This window comes from Myodes glareolus, chromosome 16 (genome assembly GCF_982192425.1).
Source record: "Myodes glareolus chromosome 16, mMyoGla1.1, whole genome shotgun sequence".
In the NCBI taxonomy this organism is placed as follows: domain Eukaryota; kingdom Metazoa; phylum Chordata; class Mammalia; order Rodentia; family Cricetidae; genus Myodes; species Myodes glareolus.
Window position 1 is genome coordinate 3720314 of NC_142041.1, and position 27119 is coordinate 3747432.

Sequence of the window (27119 nt, forward strand, 5' to 3'; positions counted from 1 at the left end):
TAAGGATGCTGAGCAATTCCTTGAATGTCGTTCAGCTATTTGAGTTTCTTCTGTAGAGAATTCTCTGTTTAGATCTGCATACCATTCTTTTAATTGAATTATTTGATATTTTGGTGTCTGAATAACCAAAGTTCCTCCATTTTGTTTTCCACCTCCATCTTGTGTCTTATGTAAATTATTTCCCATAAAACATTCCAGTCCTCAGAAATGACTAGGGGCAAAAGTAACAGGGTAGCCACCTGGAGAGCACAGATAACTGAAGAATGTCCCTACCTGAAGGTCAGCCTATAAGAAAACTTGACAAGCAACAGGTGAGGATTGAAAATAAAATTTCTGAATCAGGATTGAACATGTCACCCCACACCCTACTAATGTACCTTTTCTGGTTTTTTTCTTTAAATAATGCCCTCTAAAAGGGCGGGGTATCTCCTCTTGCCACTGCTGCATCAGTTGCTTTGAAGGGTCCTTACTGGCTTGTATTGCACACACAATAAACCTTGCTTTTGAATTTCAGTGAGTTGGTCTCTCTGATGATCTTTTGGGGTCCCCACAGACTGGGCATAACAGTGTCTAGTTTCTTGAGGTCTTTATATATTTTGGAGATCAGCTGTCAGATGTGGGGTTAATGAAAATCTTTTCCCATTCTGTAGGCTGTTGTTTTATCTTATTGACTTACAGAAGCTTCTTTGTTTCAGGAGGTTCTATTTATTAATTGTTGCCCTCAGTATCTACACTACTGGTGTTATATTTAGGAAGTGGTCATCTGAGATAATGCATTTAAGACTACTTCCCACTTTCTCTTTTACCAGGTTCAGTATAACTGGATTTATGTTGAGATCTTTGTTTGATTCACTTGGACTTGAGTTCTGTTCATAGGAATAAATATGGATCTATTTGCATTCTTTTACATGCCAACATCTAGTTATGCCAGCACCATTTTTTGAAGATGATTTCTTTTTTCCACTGTACAATTTTGGCTTCTTTGTCAAAAGTCAGGTGTTCATAGGTGTGTGAATTGGTATTAGGGTCTTCAATTTGATTCCATTCATCCACATGTCTGTTTTTATGCCAATACAAAACTGTTTTTATTACTATAGCTCTATAGTAGAGCTTGAAGTCAGGAATGATGATGCTTCCAGAGGTTTCTTTATTGTACAAAATTGTATTGGTTATCTATATAAATATCTATATTTTTCCACATGAAGTTGAATATTGTTCTTTCAAGGTCTGTTTAGAATTGTGAAGCAACATTAATAAAAACTCGAGGAGAGAAGTTGGGGTCCAACCTGAAGATCTGAAAAGCAAATGAGCCAGCTACTGACTCTTACCTCAACCTCTGTCTGAAATGGCGATCCTGCCTCCAGGAATCTCAGGATGAAACTGTGTGTTGAGAACTGTTTTCTCCCGTTTTTATAAACCTTTTTAGAACTGGAATTAAAGGTGTGTACCACCCAAGTTATATGGCAATTAGTGTAGCTACTAGGATTAAAGATGTGTGTCATTGTGGTTACTGGGTTTAAAGGTGTGTGTTACTATAACCTGATCTGTAAGGCTGACCAGAGGGACTGTTTAACTCTCAGGTCTTCAGGCAGTCTTTATTTATTAAAATACAGTTGAAATGCCACTGCAGAATTGTGTTGCTATTTTCATAAGGATTGTATCGAATGTGTAGATTGCTTTTGGTAAGATTACCATTTTTACTATGTTGGTTTTATCTATCCAAGAGCATGGGAGATCTTTCCATTTTCTGATATCTTCTTCAGTTTCTTTTTTCAAAGACTTAAAGTTCTTGTCATACAGGTCTTTCACTAGTTTGGTTAGAGTTACTCCAAAACATTTCATGTTGTTTGTGGATATTGTAAAGGGTGATGTTTCTCTGATTTCTTTCTCAACCCATTTATCATTTGTATATAGGAGGGCTACCGATTTTTTTTTAGTTAATCCTTTATCCCACCACATTACTGAAGGTATTTATCAAATGTAGGAGCACTCAGATAGAATTTGGGGGGTTACTTATGTATGCTATCATAGCATCTGCAAATAACGAAAGTTTGACTTCTTCCCTTCCAATTTGTATCCCCTTGATCTCCTTTTGCTATCTTATTGCTCTAGCTAGAACCTTGAGTACTACATTGAATGAACACAGAGAGAGTCAACAGCCTTTTCTTGTTCCTGATTTTGATGGAATCGCTTTGAGTTTCTCTCCACTTAGTTTGATGTTGGCTATTGGTTTGCTGTATATTGTTTTTATTATGTTTAGGTATATTCCTTGTATCCCTGATCTAAGACCTTTTTCATGAAGGGTTGTTGGATTTTTGTCAAAAGCTTTTTCAGCATTTAGTGAGACAATCATGTGGATTTTTTTCTTTCACTTTATTTATATGGTGGATTACATTGATCAATTTTAATATGTTGAACTTACCCTGCATCTCTGGGATGACATCTACTTGATCAAGGTAGATGATTTTTTTTGATATGTTCTTGGATTCAGTTTGCCAGTATTTTATTGAGTATTTTTACATCAATGTCCATGAGGGAGTTTGGTCTATAATTCTCTTTCTTAGTTTCATCTTTGTGTGTTTTTGATGTGGGATTTCCCTCTGTATGCTATGATTACCATTAATGAATAAAGGACTGCTTTGAGCCCATAGCAGAACAGGACATAAAGAGTTATGTGGAGAAAATTAAAGTAAATGCTGGGAGGAAGAAGGGCAGAGTCAGAGAGATGCCATGGAGCCACCGCCGGAGATAGATGTGCTGAAACTTTGCTGGTAGGCCATGACCTCATGCTCTTATACAGATTAATAAAAATGGGTTAAATTAATATGTAAGAGTTATCCAATAAGAAGCTAGAGTTAATGGGCTAAGCAGTGATTTAAATAATAAAGTTTCTGTGTGATTATTTTGGGTCTAAGTTAGCCGGACAACAAGTGGCTCCTTGCAACATGTTTTGTGTATCAGGGTAACTATAGCCTTGTTGCTTAGCAATGTTCCTTCTGTTTATTGTATGGAAACATTTGGCAAGGATTGGTATTAGCTCTTCTTTCAAATTCTGGCAGAATTCTGCCCTAAAACTGTCTGGGCTTTTTATCATTGGGAAGCTTTTGAGGACTGCTTCTATTTCCATGGGGGGTCATAGTTCTACTTAGCTTGTTTATTTGGTCTTGATTTAATTTTGATATGTGGTGCCTATCCAAAAAATTGTTCATTTCTTTTAAATTTTCTAATTTTGGGAGTACAGATTTTTGAAGTATGACCTAATATTTTTCTGGATTTCATCAATGTCCTTCTTTTCATTTCTGATTTTGGTAATTTGGATATTCTCTCTCTGCCTTTTAGTTAGTTTGGATAATGGTTTGTCTATCTTGTTGATTTTTTTCAAAGAACAAACTCTTTGTTTAATTGATTCTTTGTATTGTTCTCTTTGTTTCTATTTTATTGATTTCAAGTCCCCAATTTCGTTATTTACTGTCATCTACTCCTCTTGGGTGAGTTTGCTTCTTTTTGTTCTAGACCCTTCAGGTGTGCCATTAACGTGAGATTTCTCCACACTCTTTATATAGGTTCTTAGTGCTATGACCTTTACTCTTAGTACTACTTTCAAGGTGTCCCAGAAGTCTAGGTATGTTGTGCTTTCATTTTCATTGAATTCTGGGTAGTCTTTAATTTCTTTCTTTATTTCTTCCTTGTCTCAGTGAAGGTTCAGTTGAACAATGTTCAATTTCCATGAGTTTGTAGACTTTCTACAATTAGTGCTGTTATTGAATTCTAACTCTAAGCCATGGTGATCTGATAAGATACAGGGGGTTACTCCAGTTTTTTTGTATCTGTTGAAATTTGCTTTGTTACCAAGTATGTGGTTAATTTTAGAGAAGGTTGTGTGAGGTGCTGAGAAGAAAGTGTATTCTTTTGTGTTGGGTGGAATGTTCTATAGATGTCTGTTAAGTCCATTTGAGTCATAACATGCTGGTTCCCTTATTTCTCTGTTAAATTTCTGTCTGGCAGACCTGCCCATTGGAGAGAATGGGGTGTTGAAGTCTCCCACTATTAGTGTGTTGGGTTTGATATGTGATTTAAACTTCAGTAATGCTTCTTTTACAAATATGGGTGCCCTTGTCTTGGGGGCATAGATGTTTACAACTGAAACTTCCTTTTAATGGTTTTTTTCCTGTGATGAATATGAAATGTCATTCTCTGTCTCTTTTGATCAATTTTGATTTGAAGTCTACTTTGCTAGATATTAGGAAAGCTACACCCACTTATTTCTTAGGTCCATTCAATTGGAAAATATGTTCCCAGCCCTGACTTTCCCAATGTCTGTCTTTGAAGTTGAGGTGTATTACTTGTATGCAGCAAAAGGATGGGTCCTGTTTATGTATCCATTGCGATAGCCTATCTCTTTATATAGACGAGTTGAAACTATTGATATTAAGAGATATTAATGACCAGAGATTGTTAATTCCTAGTATTTTTTTTGTTTTGGTGGTGGTGGTGGTAGTGTTTGTATGTTTCCTTTCTTTGGGACTTGCTGGCATGAGGTTATCTACTGCCTGTGTTTTTGTGGATGCAGCTAACTTCCTTGGGTTGGAGTTTTACTTCTATTACTTTTTGTAGAGATGGATTTGAGCATAGGAATTGTTTAAATCAGTTTTTTTATGGAATATCTTGTCTTCTCTGCCTGTGGTAACTGAAAGCTTTGCTGTGTATAGTAATTTGACCTGGTGTCCGTGTTCTCTTAGTTTCTGCAGAACACCTGTCCTGGACCTTCTGGCTTTCAGAGTTTCTATTGAGAATCCAGATGTAATTCTTACAGGTCTACCTTTATCTGTTACTTGGTCTTTTTCCTTTGCAGCTCTTAGTATTTTTTCTTTATTTTGTATGCTTAGTGTTTTGATTATTATACAGAGAGGAAACTTTATTGGGGGTTTAGTCTATTTGGTGTTCTGTAAGCATCTTGTACCTTAATAGGCATACCGTTTTTTAGTTTGGGAATGTTTTCTTCTATGATTTTGTTGAATATATTTTCTGTGCCTTCCAGCTGGAATTCTCCTTCTTCTATCCCTATTATTCTTATGTTTGATCTTTAATGGTGTCCCATATTTAACATGTTTTGTGTTAAGACTTTGTTGGACTTAACATTTTCTTTTATTGATGGATTTTCTCTATTGCATTTTCAACCCCTGAGATTCTCTCTTCCATCTCTTGCATTCTGTTGGTTATGCTTGCCTCTGGAGTTCCTGTTCATTTACCCAGATTTTTCGTTTCTAGAATTCCCTCAGTTTGTATTTTCTTTATTGCCTCTATTTGAATTTTCAAGTCTTGGACTGTTTTTTTTCTCATTTTTGATTTTTTTCTTGGTTTTCTTGGCTTTCTTTAAGGGGTTTATTAATTTCTTCAATTTTTTTATCTTTTCATCTATTTATTTAAGAATTTTTTTTATTTCCCCTTTAAAGTTTCCCAGTATCTTCATAAAGTTATTTTTAAGGTCATTTTCTTCTGCTTCATCTATGTTGGGATGTTCAGGTCTTGTTGCTGTGGAATCATTCGTTTTTGGTATTGCCATGTTGTTCTTTATGTTGTTGGATGTATTCTTAGACTGTTGTCTACCCATCTCTTCCTTTGATGGCGGAAGTGGAGACTGTGCCTCTGTGGGTCTCTCTGCCTCCAACTGTTGCAGGTGGGGCCTGTGGCTCTGGCAGCCGCTCTTCTTCCAGATGTAAGTGGGGTGTGTGGCTCCCTTGTTTGCTCTTCCTCCATGTAGAGATGGAATGTATAGCTGCCTTGGTGTAGGTGAGGCGTGTGGCTCCCTTGGTCATTGATGCAGTGGGGGATGGTTGGGGATGTGGAGGATGCTGCTGCCTGGTCACTAGGGCTGCAGTAGGTGTGTTGGGGCACAGGACATGCCCTCATGAACTTGGGCCTATAGAGCAGGATTGACCAGCTGAGAGTTCACACACTCACCTTTTCCTTCAGGTATAGGTGGATCATGTAACTCCCTTGGTCACTAGTACAGTGGGGCTATGTTTGGGTGGGGGCGGGAGAATGCTACTGCCTTGTTACTGGGGCTGCAGTAGATGGAATGGGCAAGGGATGTGCCCCTACAGATTGGGGCCTAGAGAGCAGGTTAACACCTAGAGAGCTGGGCTGTCTAGCCTAGAGCTCAGACAATCACCACAGGGCTGGTTTTGCAGGCATGCAGAATGCAAGTGTTAGGATATTCTAGAGGCCACCATCAGATCTTTGATAGATCTTGTGAGCCTTGGCAGTGTGTATCAGGATGGAGTCCCTCTGGGTAATTCCCAGTGTGACGTATGAAACAGTGAACTCTCAGCTGGAACCAAGACTTCAAGTGTTGTAGGTAATAAGAATATGGAATTTTTGCCAAGGAAAGTTCCAGGCAATAAACAGAGTCTCTTAAGAGAGAGGCTGTGTCGTAAAGCCATGGGTTCAGGGTTGTCTAAACACAGAAGTCACACTATACCACTGCAAGCTCTGGGCATCGGGATGGAGCTGCACAATTCGGTGTTTGTTGCTCTCAGGTCAATTTATCTTTTATTATGCTTCTCCTTTATTTGCCTCCATTCCTCACTTTTGCAATATATGTGCCATTATACCTTGGAAATATGTAACTATTTCTGTTCATTTCATTGTGCTTCCATCAAAGAGCTTACCTTGAGTCTCGGATGAAACTGTGAATTTAGTAGTTTAAATGGTGTTGAAACTAATAAGACTTTGAGGGACTTTTGAAGGTTAACTAGGTTAAGGATCTCTGGGGCTAGGGCAGACTATGACGATCTAAGTATGAGTGTCCACCACAGGCACCAATCTGAGTGCTTAGTTCCCAGCTGGAAAAAACTATTTAAGGCGGTTCTGGAAAATGGAAGTGCAACAGAGCTGGAGAAAGTAAGTCACTGCGGGGAATGGAATATATAGTCTGTCTCTCTCTTTCTCTCTCTCTCTCTCTTCCTCTCTCTCTCTCCCTTCCTCCCTCCCTCTATTCCACCCATCCTCCTTTCTGGTCCACTGTGATATAGACTGTATATTATGCATATTATGTATATTATGACCTTCCCTTTCATGATGAACTGATACTCTTTCTCTCTTTGGCTGTTTGTCTTGGGGATTTTGGTCATGCCAATGCAAAAATCTAACTAAGCACCTTTGGATTCAACTATGGGCAGTAATAACTATCGAGAATAAATATTTGGGATTATAATTTCTATCATTTCAGAAACATTCAGGTATAGCCCACCTACCAATTTTTTCTCCATAATCTATTATGCATTATTTTATAATACAGAATTACTTTGATTCTAGAAATACTCATGAACAGCACTCTAATAAAAGGGCCGTTTTCACTTCGGGTCTTTGTCATATTTGTTTCTTTTTTGAGGTTGAATCAACCATTTAGAACTAATGGGTCAATCTTTTTAAAAATTACTCCCCTCCATCCTCTGTCCTCTTAACCTACTACACAGGCTGCGTTTCACAGAACCAGCCCAAATGCCATTAGATTCCTTGCAGCAGACATTAATATGTTACTTTTCTTCCAGTGTTGTGCATATACCATTAGAGCAAGAAATCCTTCCAAGAGTAGGGTTTATGTTCATCTGTCTCAGACCTGCAACGGTTCTCCAATACTCTCGGGAAAGATTCTTTTCTTAGAGCACACAAGGAACACTCAGTCCTGAGCATTGACATCTGACCCCCTGTGTACATGTCGGTCCCACTCTGGCCAATCCGTTCCATGTTATTTCAGCTTCAGTTCCTTTGTAACTCAATGATCCGTCTTTGTGGATGGCACGCCTCTGCCTTCCTCAGAACCTTCCTCACGATTTCACTTGCTTCTCTTCCACCTGGTCCTGTAATAGTCTTGGCAATACTATGAAATAATATAAATATTGATTCCCCTGGTGCATTATTCAGTGTTCTATAAAGAAGGAGAATCGATAGAATGGAAGATGCATGCATGCATGCATACATACATACATACATACATGCAAGCATGCATACGTGTGTGTGTGTGTGTGTGTGTGTGTGTGTGTGTGTGTGTGTGTGTGTGTGCATCTTATTCATTACAGTGGTTTACAGGCTGTGATCCAGTTAGTTCAACAATGGCTGTCTACCAAGGGAAAGTGCAAGAATTCAGTAGTTGTTCAGTCCTTGAGGCTGGCTGTCTCAGCTGGTGATCAGAATATGCAGGGATCCCAAAGAAGTAGGCTCTAATGCTAGGGAAGGAAGAAACTTGGCAGTGACAGTCAGAACAAGCTGGCAAGGAGCTAAAACTTTCTCCTCCCATGTTCTTTATATAGGCTACCACCAGAAGGTGTGATGCAGATTAAAGGTGGCTCTTCTCAGCTCCAAAGATCCAGGTTAAAAGTAGGTCTTCTCACTTCCAATAACTTAATGAAGAAAGCATCCCTCCCGGTAATATCCAGCCACTTAGGTTTTAGCTGGTTCCAGCTGCAGTCGAATTGACAACCAGGAATATCCAGCACATCTGAGAAATATTTCTTACGTTCTGAAAGAAGACTGTTTATTCTTGAAGTTCCTCATGTTTTCATTATTATTTCTTAATCTTTGTGCTTTCAATTGAAGTGTACTATAATTTAGACTTGGAATGACCTCCTAATGGCCTAGATAGTAAAGATTTGGTACCCAGCCTACTAGATTGTAGTGAACCTTATGAAAGGTCTTTGGGGGTACGACTCTCAGGGAACAGTGGGATCCCAGCCCCTCTCCCCTTCTGTCTTATGTCTCCCATCACCAGTGTGCTGGCTTTGTTCTCCAGGGTGCTCCTGCCATGAAATCCCCTCCCCTAGAGAGAGATCTGAAGGAATTTGCCCAATCAAACATGGGCTCTAAAATTGTAAAGCAAAATTAACTTTTTCTACTTGTTGGCTGATTATCTCGGGTGTGTATTATGTCACTAACACAAAGTGTTGCATCTCATTGTATCATCAACAGTTACTGCTAGGGCTAGTAAGGTGTTCTGGAATCTTAAACACATGTATTGGCTTCTACAAGCACAAAGAATACGTTGCAGCTCACCGCTGGTTATGAGTAAGTTGGAAGGAAAAAGAGGGGTTCCGTGATCATATTCGAACTCTGGGAAGTCTGAGGAGCCAGAGGGGTATGGATTCCAAGAAACTGGGGAAATGATGCAAAGGGAACAAAGTCAAAATTTTTCATCCATGACTGCTTGAAATCTTTGGAGTGATTGTTCCACTGAAGCAACAAATTACTCTTTCTGAATTTAACAATCCAAGAAATAAAAACTGGGTTCACTGCCATCTGTCTGGATTCCACTGGGGCAGGGCACAGTCAGCACACCTGCAAGGAAGGAACGAGGTGCATTTTGCAGAGAGCTTCAAGGATCTGGGAAACAAATCTGGCTTCACAATTTTAATCATAGTGCTCAGACAATTTAGTTTTTTTCTAAAGGACACTATTTTTAAAAATTGTAGGTCACCATCAGGTTTCCTCACAGTTGGATTTTTTCCCTTAGTCCATTATGTTGAACTTGACTTTGAGCAGATTTTGACTCTGACAGTTTATGATCTTCTGTTCTGACATTTTGAGAGCTGTAACTAAGATTGTAATGTGGCAGATTATGGTAGGTGCAGGTGAACAATATTTTTAGATTCCTCATTCTCATGCTGATCATCCAAAGAGCGAAAATAAAACAAGAGAAGCATGTGCAGCACAAAATCGTGTGGCGTGTCTAGTTATGTATTCTTAAACGTTTTGTCTTTTTTTTCCCCAATGAAGTTTTTAATAACGATGATGCTAAACAGAACCCAGTTCTTTTTGTGTATGAGGAAACGTGTGTCATTATTCAGGATGAGACCTCCTTCTCAGGCCTCTGTTCATCCTTCGAATTCTACATAGCTTCCTATCCCTGTACAGCAACATATGGAAAAATATTACCAAACCATCTATATAAATAGTATACAGGACACACGTGTAGTAATGCCTCCGGGAAATATTCCACATTTAAAAAAAAAAACTTGATTTGATTCTTAGGTCCAACACTTGTTAATCTACACCTATGTTAAATTCCTAGCCTCCATTTCTTCCTTTACTGTATCTGGACAAGTCTACTTCCTTCTCAAAGATACTGGGAAAATAAAAGGAGACAGTGTATGTAACATCAATGACTGCATGCGTCCCATATTAGACCCAACACAGGTTATCTTTTTACTGTTAAGATAATTTCCAGCTTCCAAGCTTCGCTACTGAAAACAGTTGAGAAACATAAGGATTGGTGTTTTATAAAGATGGTGTTATTTCTTTTTTATTTACTGAGCATTTCATACAGGTTTATAATATGCCTCAGTCAAGTCCGCCCCTCATTCCCTCCCTTCCAGTTCTTCCTCCATCCCCACCACCACTACTCTGTCCCCTTTCAGTCTTCTCTTCATCTTAAAGCTCATGGAACCCATTTGGTGCCACTGGCATGGGCATGGTGCAGGATGAATTAGTAGCTTCTCAGGACCCTCGTCCAGGAAGAAAACTGCCTTCCCCTCCTCCTCAGCCATCATTTGTCCTGTCCCTCAACTGGGAGTTGGATTTCCTGCCCCCCACCCTTGTAGTAAAAAGAAGATGCTTGTTCGTCCTGGCCACCCAGAACCGAAATAACTACACAGAAACTATATTAATTAAAACACTGCTTGGCCCATTAGCTCCAGATTCTTATTGGCTAACTCTTACATCTTAATTTAACCCATTTCTATTATTCTGTATATCATCATGAGGTTGTGACATACCAGCAAAGTTTTGGCATGTCTATCTCCAGTGGTGGCTCCATGGCATCTCTCTCACTCCACTCGGCCTTCTTCCTCCCAGTATTCAGTTTAGTCTTCCCCGCCTACCTAAGTTCTACCCTACCAGGCCAAGGCAGTTAATTTATTCATTAACCAATAAAAGAAACACATAGACAGAAGGACCTCCCACATAATCCCCCCTTCCATGCTAGAATTCTGTCCAGCTTGACCATGTACCAGTCTGTACATTCAGCCACAGCCCCTGCCAAGTCATGTGCGACCCTGCTGTGTCTAAGGGAGACTGTTGTTATAGTCACCCACACCTCTGACTCTTAAAACCTTCCAACCCCTTCTTCTGCAATGAGCCCTGAGTCTTGAGAGGAAAAGGTGCGGCGCCAGAAGGAACACCCTGCAGTCCCTTATTCTCGGCACTTTGACCAGTTGTGGGTCTCTGTATTAATCACCGTCTAATACAAACGGAAGCATCTCTGATAAAGACTGAGAATTTTCCCTAAATGATGGACCAAGCCATTATCTCCAGGCAGAGATAAAAGAATTGTGTGGAGGCACAGATGTCTATCAATAACAAAATTATCAAACTCAACAGAAATGAATTCACGAAAATATAGAGAAATTTTGATGAAAGCACAACTGCTCGTCAGCCACTTTCTTATTAAGGGGATCAAAACAGATCATCTGAATGGCAGAACATGCACTCCCACAGTGCGCTCGGAAGCACAAAGGCAGTAGGTGGGACCCAGATACCCAAGCTATAAATAGTTCCTTAAGCAGTACCCTATGCCTCCAAATTCCAAAAAGCAAACAGCCAAACCAGACTCAACTCAGAGGAAGCACAGATGTCTTCTGAAGAGCAATAATCAAACAACTGACTATTTTGTGTGTGGTGACTGAATACTTCCTTAACCCAAACTGTTTAGCTCACAAGGGGAAATCTTCATGTTCTAGACGGTGCCTGATGCTAGCCATCAATGTAACGGTAAATGAACCTATTTTCTAATCAAGAGTCTATGATAACAAATGTATCTTGAATACCCCTGTCTTCATCATTTGTGGCAAGATTCATTCAGCTGATATAACAATCAATTACCGATTTGATAAAAAAAAATTTGAGTAGGAGCTTACGGGGTCCTCAGCAGCCCAACAAGATCTGATGCAATATCGCCCTTTTAAAGTGCTGTTCTGTGAGAAATAAGGATGTAGCGTGATCAAAAGGAGCTGTTTTCTTCCTCTAATTCACATTCTCCACTCCAGGTGTATTTGGCTCCTTCAAATCAGACATGCAATTAGATCTCTGTGAACTAATTGCTCTCTAGTAGGAGGGTGATTCCTCTGCTGCTCATTTTAGACAAAGCTCTCTGCGTTCTAGTGTTTCTAGAGCTTGAGAGATACTTTGTAGATGCTTTCACATTTCTAGAACTTGAGAGATACTTTGTAGATGGTTTCATCCACATATGTAACAGACAGAAAGCCAAGGCCGCACCCCGCTGCAATTCCATGTTGCATTGTCTGCTTCTCCCTCCCCCTCCTTATCTTAGTAGGGGGTCCCCAAGAGGGTACTTAGAATAGCATTCACACCAGTCCCACCACTCCCTTTCCAGGACTGCTAAAAACAGAAGGCTTTAATTTGGCTGATGCTTGATAAACATAGACTCCAAAACCATCTGGAGGCAAAACCTATATTAAAGTAGAGAATTTTGGTGGGGAAAATATCTATATTGTACTTACATGGTGAGTCTCCACATCTTGTATCACAGAACACATGATAAGCTTTAGGTATTGCCTCTGTAGAATATGAAAGGTTCTGAAATTTGACAAACACTTGTACCCAGTGGGGTTTTGTTAATGGCCATCTCATTATATATGGTGCAGTAATAGGTCTTCTAATAAAATATTTAGCTATCAGATTATGTTACTCGGTGGTATAGAAAGGCATACTGTCTGATGTTTAAAAAGTAAACAAATAAAATTATTGATTCTTTGGGAATTGTATTGCATTTCAAAGAGCATCAGAATTATATTATGTACAGTCAAGAAAAAAAATTAACCCCTAGGGCTCTGGGAAAAATGTGGATGGGTTCACTAACCTTTCAAAAATGGCACCTTTAGGAGACAACTAATTATGTTTCTGCTAGATGTACTGACACACTGGCAGGTGATGGATTAGGAATGCTTCCATTGGCTGACCTAGTGCACCAAGAGAAACCAGTAGGTGTTTCCCATAAGGTATGGGCGAAGATCATTCAGACGGCTTTGGAGATAACCAGATAGTTTAAATAATAATTTATTTTACGTTTGCTGTTGTTGTTGGGTAAGATTAGTTATCATCCCATTACAGTTTTGGGGAGTCTTTTGTTTGGTTTAGTTTGATTTGATTTGTTTTGGTTTTTCAAGACAGGATTTCTCTGTGTACCCATGGCTGTCCTAGAACTCACTCTGTAGTCCAGACTGGCCTTGAACTCAGATATATCTGCCTCTATCTCCCAAGTGCTGGAATTAGAGGCAAGCAACCCACTCCCAGCTTTTCATCTCATAACATTAAATTCTTGGTCCTCTGTAAATTTCCTAGTTCTAGCCTGTTTCTTCTTGGCAGGTAAACTATGTGTCCTCTGTACAGATAGTTTCTAATCTAATGAAGGGACGCTCACAATCACGACTCACTACATGGGAAAGCTAACTGCCTAGTCGATTTTTTCCCTGTGAGAATAGCTTTAAATTGAAAGGAACTCAAGGTACCACTCCACAAGATACAGTCCTGGTGACTCTTGCCACACATCTTAATCCGCCCTCACTTGGGCCCCATACACAAGTGAAAAGCAGAGCTTTTATAATTATCATATAATTATCAATATTCTTCCATTTCACTGAAATTATATTAACCACTTAAATATCTGTAAAATCACAGAGCCTAAAAAGATAATCAAATTCAACATTTGACACCACGTAGGAGTGAAAGTCCACAGAAGTCCTATAACTTCAGAAGATATGGCAGCTCCCAGAGAGTTCCTGACTGAGCGGGATGAGTGGACTACGCCCCCTGGTCCAAAACTCCTGATCTCTCTTCTTGCCTTATTCTTTGTCTGTGCTGTGACCTTCCATACCTCATGCCTCAATACACATAATCAAATGTACTCAATAAAATAGCTGTTATTTACTGAGTGTTTAACACATGCCAACCCAACCCTGCCAAGTCACTTCCTCAGTCAAGGACTGGGTACAGTCTAGATTCCTCAGCTCTCTCTGGTCACCTTCCACAGTATTTCATTCCTCTCATCCTAACTGTGATCTCTTCACAAACGTACATGGAGTACCCAGTCTGCCCCAGTCTTATGGGAAGGTGAATCCAAGATAGAATTATGAATGTGTGAGATTTGTAGACAGAAATGCCTGAACTCCTATGGGAAGGAAAGAGGGGAGGAACCGGGAACCGTGGGCAGGGCAGAGCTTGTGGATGGGCTGTGCAGGAAGGAAGAGCCTCAGGGAAATCCAGCCAGACCACAAGAGGATTGCAAGCCAGTGACCTTAGGCGGGAGCCTCTACCGCGTCTCGGCTACTGGGAAGAGCTAGCTGAGAACGCTTCTGACGTCTCTTGAAGTACGTGGACGGCTACGCAGTGCCTGTGACGTACCAGAACGTGGTTTGAGAGAATTAGTTAGTTAACTTGTTGCTGTGATAAAACACCTTACAAAAGTAACTTAAGAAAAAAAAAAAAACAAGTTGATTTTGGCTCGTGACTTGAGAGTACAATCCATTAAGCCAGGAGGAAGTTGAGGCAGCAGCTCGCATGAAATACACGATTGAGGAGCAGAGAGTGAGAGACGCTGGAACTCAGGTCTCTCATTCTCTCCTTTTGATTCAGTACAGGACCATGGACAGGTGATGCTCACGTTCAGGATGGTTCTTCCCAACCTTGCTGACCCAGTCAAGAATTTCCTGGGAGTCTAAACCAGATCAAACTGACAGTCAAGGTTAATCATCACAGGGAGCATGGGAACTCGCCTTTATAGATTCATTTCTTTTCCTCTAAAGATTTTTTTTAGACTCTAATACTCTCTTCTTCAAGTCCTTTAGGAAATAAATAACCCACAAAAGAAAAAGAACTGAAGTACTGGTTATCGAATAATTTGTCATATTCTCTCTTTGTTTTATATGACAATGCATGCACATCTGAATAACTTTTAAGAACGAAAGATTGTTTGGCATGTTCTGAAGACCAGGGCAGACAAGAGCATGGTGCCCCATGCCTGACAAGGAAGGGCCTTCTGACTGTACCATAACATCGAAGAGGGAACCAAATACATGGCAGAATGCATGCTTGAATTTCCTCTAAAAGTCACTAATGTCGTCATGAAGGTCTGACCCCTGTAATCCCTTTAATCCTGTTCTTTCCAAAGTCCACACCTCCAAGTCCACTGACATAGGGGTCTGGAAATAAAATTCCCAACATATGATCCTCTAGGGAAATCACTGCTAGCATCACAGGAGGTGGATGGAAGCTTGCTAAGTGTGGGAGCATGGGATTAATCTGAATTGGAGAAGGTAAGAAATACTGAGACAGAAAGGGGCACAGAAAGGGACAGACCCAAACCAACACCAAGATGTGGGCCTGTGTGGCCGGAGAGTCTCAACTCTTATCCTTGATGTTTCTAATCTTATTGAAATGTTTGACTGTTACATAGGTGCCTTGTGCCCTGCTATGATCCAGAAGGTCCCCCTTCCTCATCAAGTAAACCCACAATTCAAGTCGGTTTTTATGCTCAGTACCAATATTGTGATAAAGCTAAATGTGAGTGCCCTCAAAAAGTTCTAGAAGTATTCTTGAGCCAATGATGGAAAACATATAATTCAGATACACCCCGAGTATGACGACATGGAAGTCAGATACACCCCAGTATGACAACATGCAAGTCAGATATACCCAGAGTATGACAGCAAGCATTGCTAATGCCTGGGGAGATAGGCCAGTCAGTATTGCCACAGAGGCACAAAGACATGGATGGGTCAGAGTCCTAACATCCACAAAGAAAGCTGAATGCAAAGGCCTATGCTTGTTATTCCGGCTCAGGGGCAGCAGAGGCAGAAGGATCCCTAGGGCTTCCTGACTATCCAGTTTAGCTAAATCAGCAAGCTATAGGCTTAGTGAAAGACCTCTCCCTACCCTAAAAAGAAATAGGAAAGCAATTGAGGAAGACACTCAACATCACCCTCTGATCCTCACATTCAAGCGTATCTACACACATACATACATGTACATGTATGACTGCACACAGACATGTACATATATACACTTGTGAACATACAAGCACACACATACACAAAGTGTTGCTAAAAATACACTGAAGAGTCAGGGAAGTTCAGTGGTGTTTACCATGATGTTCTGAAGCCATCTTCCTCTCTGAGCACCTTAATTAAACCTTTTACCTGTCTTTCTCTAGGAGTTTGTTTGGCGTTGTACATTTTCATTATTAGAATTATTATCTTCATTTCATTAAGCAAATGAGTAGTTCCTCAAACAGGGAAATAAGATGATTCGACTCATGTAAAATGAGGTGTGCCACAACCTATTGGATACATACCCTTTGGACCACAATAGAATGACCACACCCTGTGAGACACATGCCCTTTTGCCAATCTGTTGAGGGCTTATAACAAGAGAAAACAGACTGGACAAAGATAAGTGCATTGTGGTGTGGGATGAAAAGAGAAATAATTCCTGTTTTCCTACTCAGATTTAGGGGAACTCGTACTGGTTAAAAAATAAATAAATAACCAAACCAGACATTCCCATTTCATAGATTTGAGAAACCGATGATCAAGTGTGTTACTCGGCTTGACATTCTATCCCCCATTAAAGTCAGAAAATGTTATTCAGGGCTGAGTAAAAAACACGCAAATTAGTTCATTGCAGCCCAATCACTAAGGTGGATCAGGGCCTCTTCTGCGCATAATGAAGATTATACTGTAACCTTCTGGGTACAGGTTCTCTACCTGTTGCCATGGTAAAAGAGCCAGATGTAAGCCTCTCATTAAAATGAGTAATTTTGCGAGAAACAGGCAAGCTACCCATGAGGTTTCCTCATTGTCTCACAATCTTTCCTTTCCTTTATTCTTCTCTGAGCCTGGACCTCAATGTACAAACTTCAAATGTGGTTTTTGTTGTTTGTATAATAACTGAATTAATTGTGTGTCATCGGTATCTTGAATTTTTTCAATAGTACAAGTGTGCTTTAATAATTCTCAGTAATCTTGAAGTTTGATTTCGGTGAGGGAAAACATACTTGGAGGCAATTGTGGCATGCATTGCATTTCCCCTTTAGAGTCTGGGGTTTGCCTTTAGCAACAAGGTTTTTGGTTGCTTGCTTCAACACAGAAAGCCTGCATCAAATATGAAACTAGGAAGCCAAATTATTAAACAAATGCATGAAGGCCTGGAAACACTTATTATAGGACAGACTTTGATAAACCTTTACCTAAATCTGTGATTTCTGAGAAAAGGAAAAAAAAAAAAAAGAAAACTCAAGACTACTATGACTTGAGTCTCCCTATAGAAGAGCAGTGTGTTTGGAAAATGAGGCTGCCTTCTTGCGCCCCTCTGCTTAAATCAAAGTTCCACTGCAGTCTAGAAAATGCTGCCCTTCCATTTTATTGCTTGCTTACAGCCCTCAAAAGCTTTCCTTGCAGGGATGCCCTTGCTGGTGGTGTGGTAATCAAGACCCTTTGGCTTGCATTGGCTCCTGAGACTGGAGTCTGAGAAATGGTCACTAAGCTGCTGTGTTTTAAAAGCCCTGTGAAAGTAGGCAACAGAAAGCTTGCCCATGCTCTCCTGTCCCGAGCGAGCGCCTTCCATCTGTGTGCACGTCACCCGGGAAATGAAGGGTTTGCATGCAGTTCCCTCAGGCTGGTTACCAGTGAAATACAAAGACTTCCACTTTCTGATTTGAAATCTTGTCTTCCATTTCAACAGACTGTACACTACTACTATCTAAGCAGACCAAAGTAACACTGCATCTTAGAACTCAGGTTGTTTTGTATTTAAGGTACTGCAGCACTTTGTTTTCCACAGAGTTCCCCTGGACCAAATTCTTTTCTCATTTGAAGAAGCTAATCGTTCTTGGGGTTGTTATTTCTGCGACTAAAAACATAGTGGAATTCATGAGTATTGTATCCAGAGATGTGACACAGGGGCACATGGATTTCAAAACTTGGCAGGTGCTCACATGATCAAATGTATCCACTCTTCCCCATACACCATGGTGTTGGAGAATGTCCACACTGTTTTACTATTCAACTATTTGTTCTGTCTCAGAACTTGTTCAAATCAAAGAGAAGGATAATTTATGTCCAAGGCAAAAAGATTAAATATGGTGTTTTGAAAACGCATTTCTGTCTGGGAATTCAGTGACTTGGAGATGCTAACTGGAGACATTGTAGCAGCATGATTAAAATAGCAGGATCCGTCTGACAGAGTGCCGATTAGCAGGCGTCAAATAAGAGGTTGTCGCCCTTGGGGTTGTGTTTGCTTCAGCACTGTCTCAATCTTGTTCTGTGAGCTTAAAAGGATACAAAAAAAATATATGTGTGAGCAGTAAGGTAGAAAGTACTGTATTTACCAGAAAACAATGGTAATATTTTATAATCAACAACTGTAAGTTGAGCATAATTTATGTATGAATGTAGGCCAGCAGTCTTCGCACTGAAAAATGCACCATTTGGTACTGTGTTACACTTCAAAGCAGTGCAGGCTAGCGTTGAAGGGATAGCAATTGAGGGTGATAGAAATTACCCGTTGGCAAGTGTTTACCCTTTTTCTGGCCCGACTGCCTGCCAAGGAGTTCCATGTTTTACAGCCTATATCTGTCTATTCCCACAGCTGTTCAAATATATGAAGATAGCTTATCTCTACCAGACTGGTTCTTACGCACATCTTGACCTTTTTATTGTGGAATGAAGCAACAAGAGGGAGACAGCACTAATAAGTGGAGAGCATGGTGATTTCAACACAAACACTCCAAAAATCACCCCTCCCTTCCCCGGATCAATAAACGAAAAGCAACCAGGGACCCCGGCACCTTTCGAATTGCGGGCTCTGGCGGAGCCGCGGTCCCGCCTTCGCTGAGCATAACCAACAGCGGCTGGCTCGCCACAGTCGTCTCTACCTTGTCTTTTTCCTGTGGCTTTATCACGCCGGTGTTCAGTCCGAGAACCCAGAACTGTGCTGAATTTTCTATCTGTTACCTCACTTTTACATTGCAGGTTGCCTGAGTCCTGCTTTCTTTACTTACTTTTCAATGTATCTGTATGAGAGCAGCTAAACTGTGCCCGCAGCTCAGACATTGCGGTTTCCCTACCTGTGGTGGCAAGATCCTCGGAACTAACTTGGTGTTTGCTTCAAATTCTCAGCCGAGTTCAGCGTCAACTTGATAAGACTGACTGGGCTTTCAAGCACCTTTTTCATTGACACAGATGGAGTCCTATGTTTTAGTAGTGACAGCCTTTGACGCCAAATCAGGGTGAGCAAGGTCCAGGCCTGGCCAGATTCTGCCAACTACTGATTTTATGTGGTCTATGAACACAGCCAGACTTCTCATCTGAAAAGGTCTTATGAAGCTTGCATATTCCAGTGGCAGGAAACATGACCCCTTGTTCCCGGAGTCTAAACTCCACACTGCCTAAAACCTGTGTTTACGGCTACACCCAGTTTGCCTAGACTTCGAACCCAAGAGTGACCACTGTTTGGAGATCTCTGTTCATTCTGGCTGTCTATAGGTGTGATCTAGGGATTCCTCAGAAAGGTTCACAGCAATGTCCTTATACCACAGCTCTCAAACGTTGTCAATTTGTTGGGCCATGGGACACAGGAAGACTTTCATGATAGAAGTCAAATTTTTCTGAAATTCTTCGATCATTTTATTTTAAAAACAAATTTTTGGCTATATTGTTCTAACATAGAGAAGTATGGCTTTTTGAAAGCCATGATGTTTTTGTTTGATACCCAGTTTACCTCTTAAGCTGCATCTGTGTCCACAAAGAAATTTTACTCCTCTTTGGGGCAGAGTACAGGCTCTTGCTAAGTGGCCCAGTCTGTCTTAGAACTCACTATCCTCCTGCCTCAGCCTCAATGGTACGCACCACCACACCTGGTTTTTGCTTTGTCCTTTCAAGTCAAATACTGTGTTGTTCTAAATTGATAGCCCTTACTTGCAGCACGCAGGTATTTAATGGGAAATCTCTTTTATTTCAAGGACGCATTCTTAAATACTGGATCCTGGTGCTCCATTCCTCTGGAAGATTCAGACTTTCTTCTTCTGAGCTACGTTGTCAGTAGGGCTGACTATGCTCTGCCGTCCTTATAAGTCTCTTCCGCTCCTAACCCTTTCTTCCTTTTCTTGGCTGCTTTTCATTGTTCAAGTATTTCTCTTTTCCTCTTTCATCTCAAGTATTACATATCATTATTTGTTTTTATTTCTTCTAACTTAGATTCCCTTTCGTCCCCAATTCTCACAGCCGTTTGCTCTGCTTTCTATACTCCTGTGATCCTGAGCAGGTTACTGAGCCTAGACTGTGAGCGTTAGGCCCACACAGGATTAACAAGACAAAAAAAAAAAAAGTTTAACTGCACATCTAACAATCTGGAAAGAAATGAAGAAAACAGTAAATTCAGAGACAGAGAGGAATTGTGGAAAGATCCTGGATGATGAGGCATTCATTGGAAGAAAGTAAGACGATGTTCAGAGGAAGCAAAAGAAAATACTAGGAGGATGGCTAGATTGATCAGTTGTGTCCCATCCTTAGTGAGAAGCAAATCAAGGGTATAAAGACTTTGACCCTGTTTCAGGAAGCTACATTTTAAGGTTCATATACTCCTCAAAGACAATTACATGAATCATAACTTAAACACAGCAGCACAACTGTACCTGAAATGCCTGTATCTTAGAGAAAGTACGGTAGCATACACACAGTAAAGAAATACATGTGTGCCGTCCTGAAAACATACGTGCAAGTAATAGGAAACTAATACTATACAAACTAAATAGGCTTTATTTAACGTGTGTGTGCATGCATGTGTGTGCAACAACAATCAACTGAACAAAGGTCATGAATTTGAAAGAAAGCAAGAGGGATAAATGCAAGGTTTGTGAAGGAGGAAAGGGGAGGAGGAGATGAAATAATTATATCTCAAAAGATTTTTGAAAATAAAACTTTTTAAATGAAAATATGGGCATAAATAATTCTAAAAATGTAATTTATGTAGGGAACCCACTGCACATCAAATGCCGACTGTGCATTTATCTTGGGTAAACATATTCTGGTATATTCTATTATTGTGGCAGATAAATTTAGGTCTTTTTTATTTTGAGATACTGATTATAATTCATGACATCCTCCCTCATGACATTCCTAGAGGTAATAAACATTTATCAAAATCTCTGAGTTAGAAAACACACTATGCATTCATATGACTTTCTTCATTTGACCCTTGAGGTAACCCGGTGATAACTCTCCTTAATAGTTATAAGAATTTTGTAAGTTCTCACAGCTGAGAAATAGTGTCAGCTTTCATTTCTTCATAACCTTTCTAATAGACAGGAAGATTGAATAATATTTGGAATGATGTCTCACACCAGAGAAAGTACCAGGCAGACAGAGCAGTAGCCCTGCCCACTGTGACAGTGTCTGATGTCCCCAGCAAGGAGACGTTGTGACTGGGTTTCACTGACTTGATTACATTTCCCACACGGCAAATACAAACAAGCAAGCCTGATGCTCTAACGTCCTGATTAACTGAGATGACTCATATTGGGTTAATAGCCACGTTCTCTACTCTTCCATCATGCAGATGTGCTGTGCTCACTTGCTGAGAAATGGTCTTGCAATTAAGATGTACAGACAGTCCCCTAAGAAGCACAATTTTCAAGTTAGCATCAAGTGCTCGGACTTTTTTTACTTGAATGAATGCAAGCCCTGTTGCAGATTCACTAAATAAATAAATAAATAAGAAAGAAAAAATACCTAGAGTTGAGACTGAGATACTGGCATTTTGCTTTCCAAAGTAAAAAAAAATGAAAATATTAAGGGCAGATGGCTAATAATTTGCACCTAATGGTTCGATTACCAATGAGTTGAGTAAACATCATTTGGATCTGAGAAATAGTGCCAGCTCTCGCTTCTCCAGAACCTTTCTAATAGACAGGAAGACTGAACAATGTCTGAAAAAGAAGAATCTAAACACCCAGCACCATCCCTGCATCTGCTATCCAGTGCTTTATAGATTCTTGGAAGTTCTTCCCTCCTTTATTCCTAAGCACTGGGCTTGGCTCAAATGAGCATGTGTCAGATACCAACACAGCAGTGTTCCGGGGAGACAGGAGCGCAAGATCGCTCTTTGTACTTCTCCATCAATTCATTTGTTGAGGATAAAAGGTCCAGGTTTTGACATTTCCCAGCTTGCTGTCTATTTAATTTTCCATCTGCTTCTCTGCCACTGCCTTCCAAAGGAACATCTGCGTGTGTTGGGGAGCAGGGAAGGACGCTGGATCTGTGCCACCTGGGTCCGCAATCTCAGAGCATGGATCCAGTGGGAAGAAAGGAGAGAAGACTAACAAATGGTCCAAGAAAATGAAATGAGGATAAACAGTCTGCCGAGAGCAAAGCTGTGCTCCCCAGGCAAAGCAGGCAGTGGCACACACAGACAGGAAGAGCTACACACAGGGGGCAGCGGGTGACTGCAAGCATCGTGAGCACCCAGGGCTCAGACTCCTGGCTCCCATGTCTTTATGTAGTGTCCTGTTCCTCTCACACTCTTTAATCCTTTTGAGGGCAGGCTGGTGTGGGCCAGGAGCTATTCTGAACACTCAGGAAACAGAGATGAAAAAGATCCAATCTTGACAACTACGGATGTGACCCAAGATTACAGTGTAAAATGCCGAATCCTCTTCTCCAAGTAGAAAAAAAGATGTTCCAGGAACACAGAGAAGGAAAAGGGGCTGTGTGGAAATAAATGATGATTTCAGGTCAGTAAAGATTATGAAGACAGTGCCCTGAAGTCAGCCTGGGAGAATAAACGGGAATGTGAGAAATCCAGTCTTCTTTCCTGTGTAGTAATGACAGGAATCTGTAATTTCATTTATTTCTTGTGGCTGTATGAAATCCCATTGTGTGTGTATATTGCATTCTCTACCCATTCATCTTTTGATGAGCAGCTCAGCCCGTTCTGTTTTCCGACTATTGTCAATAGCGCAGCATTGTGTCAGGAATCAGGATCATTTGGGTATAAGCCCAGGAGTGGTCACAGGTAGTCTTATTTTAAGTTACTGCATTTCTTACCCCCCCCCATGCAGAGCATATGGGATTTAAGGGTGTGTGTGTGTGTGTGTGTGTGTGTGTGTGTGTGTGTGTGTACTAGAAAGGGAACCATGGAAGGGAGGGCAGAATATCAAGCAAATGAGAAGGTGGAAATTCTATCCTTCTCATTAGAGGATAACAGAATTCTATGTGACATGAAATCAGAAGGGAGGGTACTGAGGGAGATAGCAGTGGGAGACAGAGTCTGAAAATGCCATCATGAAATGCATGACTTTGTACGCTAACAAAAAATAGTTTAATTTTTTTAAAAGAAGAAAAGTTATGTATTCTCCTCATCCCTATGAGCAGCACTTGACAGCAACCCTTTGGAACTGATTAAAAAATCTTCGATCCCAAAGCCTCATCTCCCTTCCCATCCTTCGCTCTTCTTCAGTGTCAAGCTCTCAGCATTTCTGTCCAATATTCTCTCCCAGCTGGGCAGAGCATTTCATCAACGTTCTCACAGACCCTCCAGAATGCCTAAAAGAGTGAGCATTAGATAACACCTGTGTTGCTATGGGGGAGCAACAACAGAAGAACCAGACTGATTTTAATTTTCCTTGAATGTCTCACTTCATAGTCAGCATTAGACAGGGCATCCATATGGCACTGTCTCTCCAAGGGTCAGGGAACATCATGGAAGACGGGGCAGAAAGACTGTAAGAGCTGGGCAATAGGGAGAATGTCTCTGGAACTTTATCTTCTCTTCACAACATGGCCATTGTGTTCATGATTCATCATCACTGCAGGTGCCTGTGTGAGACCCAGTGTGTCTGCATTCTGCTTGGTGGGGGAGAAACATGCAAGGCCCCATCCCTAGTAGAAGAGACAGCATGTTAGCAGCTAACATTTGGTAGAGGAGGGAAGTCACTTTTCTTCATAGGGCGTAGCCACCGGCAAGTTGACCGTGATCCAACAATAACCCCACACCTACACACACAAAAGCTACCTCAGTTAAACTCAATGGAGCGTTGTAAAAGCATGAGAGTAGAAAACAGGTACGTTGGTCCAAATGGGGTGTCGGGTGGATAAGTGAGAGAAGTTGGAACTGACAAAGATACATCATAGCTGTATGAAATTATAAAGAAAATTAATCATTTTTAAAGTATCTAAGTTCGCTAAAGTCTTTACATATAGAAACCCAATACCAACATAATAAAATGTTTAGGATAGACATTTATCTGTAAAACAAGGCACTTAAATATCAAATGAATATTTAACTTGGTCATATACATTTACATATATGTATGTGTAATGTGTCATTCCCTGTATCTGAGAAGTTATTGTCAAAAAAGCAAAGGAAAATATTTACCATTGAAATAAGAAAAACCTAAGCCAACACTGCAGTCACTGCTCACTGGGTGCATTGTCTGCTCGCTGTTCAGTGCTTCTGCAAATGGGCAGAGGAGTTGCCATCCTGTTTGGGATTAGTCATAGTTTATCCTGAGATGCAGATGAGCTGGCAAAGTCTCTGGCTGTGCAATTGTGCCTTGTGTTCATCTTAATAAATTTCATTTTTAAAATGTGTTGGTAAAATGGGAACAACTGCAGGGTAAGAATCAAACGCAGCCTTTGTTCCATCAACACACTCGGTGAAAACTGTCTTTGGTTGTAAAGAAAATACTGAGAAATAATTCTGTGAAGCCTTGGCTGCCAGAAATTATGAACCTCTGAGATCAAGCAAGGGATTTTGTATGTTTTAACTCGGTTCAATATATCCAAGATTCTTATATCTACCGTAAGCATGGGACTTTGTATTTTATGGTTAATATTTTTAAGTAGAATTTAAGGACAGTTTTGAATTCTTAGGTAAAGTTGCTGGGCTCGTGGATAAGAAAATTTCCCGGGTTTTCAACTCTAAGGAATGAACTTTTCTAAAGGCCAATGACTGAAAATTTTGCTCAGTAAAATTTTCTATGATGTTTTTCTGTGGACAGGAAAAGAACACTCTATCAGAAGGACACCGGCAAATTCTTTATAATTTAGAATTGATAGAAGCACAGAGTTTCTTAGTTTGCAGTGTGTGCCGGAGTTACTCAGCCTGATTTGCTCGTGAGAAGAGTGAGGTTCCCAAAGGTTAAATAGCTGTATTTCATCGCTTGGATTTGCAGCAAAACGTCTTCTCGTTTTCCAGAGTGCTATGGTTCATGGCAGCTTCTCAGCAACGTCATTTTTTTCTGGTTCTGTATTTACCATCACGGAAATACCATTTTATTGAGGGATAGAAACAAATAAATCTTTTCATTGACTGAACTGAGCTAGACCCTTCCTGCCCGAGTCAGTCACTTCTGTGCCACCATGACCGACCTGTCTGACAGAGACAATTAAAGGGGGGGATTTATTTTGTCTCATGACAGAGTAGGGAGACAGCCAAGCAAGTCCGTGGCACTGTGAGTGTCCGGCAGGAGCGTCTCATGCCATTGTGGCGCGCGCAATGAGAATTGATATAGTGGAGTTCGTAATCAAATTCCATCTCCGGTCAGTGGACTGAATTCTACCACACAATACCTCTTTTCTCCGTCTGCTCCTCTTCCAAGGATTAGTCTCAAAGTGGGTACTTGGGGGAAAAATCTGTTCCTAGCATCTATCGCTACTGAATTTCTAATTACATGTGTTTTGTAACCCATAGGACTACCAAGAAGCCTCCAACTTGGAACAGTTTGTCACCCGGTTTTTGCTGAAGGAGACCCTGAACCAGCTGCAGTCTCTCCAGAACTCTCTGGAATGCGCCATGGAAACGACTGAGGAGCAAACCCGTCGAGAAAGGCAACTAGGGTTTTCTTTATGTCTGATTATGCTATACTTTATTATTATTACTAGTCTCTCATCTATTACATATTGACTGCAGCCTCCCCTCCATTCACTCCTCCCAGTTTTCCTCCCCCTCCCACAAGTTCACTCCTTTCTCCCGGCCGCCCAGTTAGCTTAGCCCTGAAATAACCTCACAGAAACTGTATTAATGAAATCACTACCTGGCCTATTAGCTCTAGCTTCTTATTGGCCAACTCTTACATCTTAATTTAACCCATTTCTCTTAATCTATATATCACCATGCAGTCATGGCCTACCAGCAAAGTTCTAGCATGTCTGACTCTGACAGTTCCATAATGTCTCTCTGACTCTGCCCTTCTTTCTCCCAGCATTCAGTTCTGTCTTCCCTGCCTATCTAAGTTCTCCCCTATCAACAGGCCAAGGCAGTTTCTTTATTCATTAATGGTAATCACAGCACACAGAGGGGACTCCCATATCATAACTTCAGAATACAGTGAGTCTGCGCCCGATAGATGAAAGACTTGGGGTGAAGCAGATGAACATCAGAATGCATCCTTCGCTGGATCTCTCTTCACACTCACACTTTCTTTTCACTGTGTTGACTGATTCCACACCAAATAGCAAGGCATAGAAATTCACTTCAGGAAGTCAGCTCACCGCCCCCTCCAGTGCGAGAAGATAAAGGAATGTACTAAGACACAATGAAGCTGATTCCATGTTCTTGGTGAGAAAATGATGATCCTTATTGTTTCTTCGGTTTGGATCGTGTGGATTCAAAGTCATTCCTCTTAGAACCAATCATTTGCCACCTGAAGAGACTTAGAAAGGCCTCAGCACGGCCTCTTCGCCTCCATTCTTTGGGTTCTATTCCTACCCCCTCCGACAGTTATTGCCTACAAACACAGGGCACACATAGCAACACACACACACACAGCAAATGTTTAACGAACAATTGTGTGGTGTTAGGCTGGCTTTCAACTTGTGCTTGCAACCAGAAGTTGCAAAGCAGCTGTGTTTAATGAGAAGGAACAAAGTCATTCGGAGTTTAAGGAAAAAATAGGAGACAGCAAAGATTAATGAACCTTTTACTTCTAGATGTACAGCGCCCAAAACGGCTTGAATAATGGGAACTACCACGGGTCTTTTGTTGTTGCGGAGAAGGCTGTGATATGGAATGTGACTAAACCATACTCTCAGGGGTTTCTGAATACATTAATTTTT

The 27119-nt window shown here is 40.7% G+C and overlaps 1 protein-coding gene across 1 annotated transcript in view; it reads left to right on the forward strand.

The window, feature by feature from the left end:
* Nucleotides 1–27119, forward strand: part of Necab1 (N-terminal EF-hand calcium binding protein 1) — a 151602-nt gene that overhangs the window by 90062 nt on the left and 34421 nt on the right. Inside the window, exon 6 of the mRNA XM_085676983.2 lies at nucleotides 25756–25892. Within this exon, the coding sequence (XP_085533109.2) occupies nucleotides 25756–25892 (137 nt within the window). The remainder of the gene's footprint in view (nucleotides 1–25755; nucleotides 25893–27119) is intronic.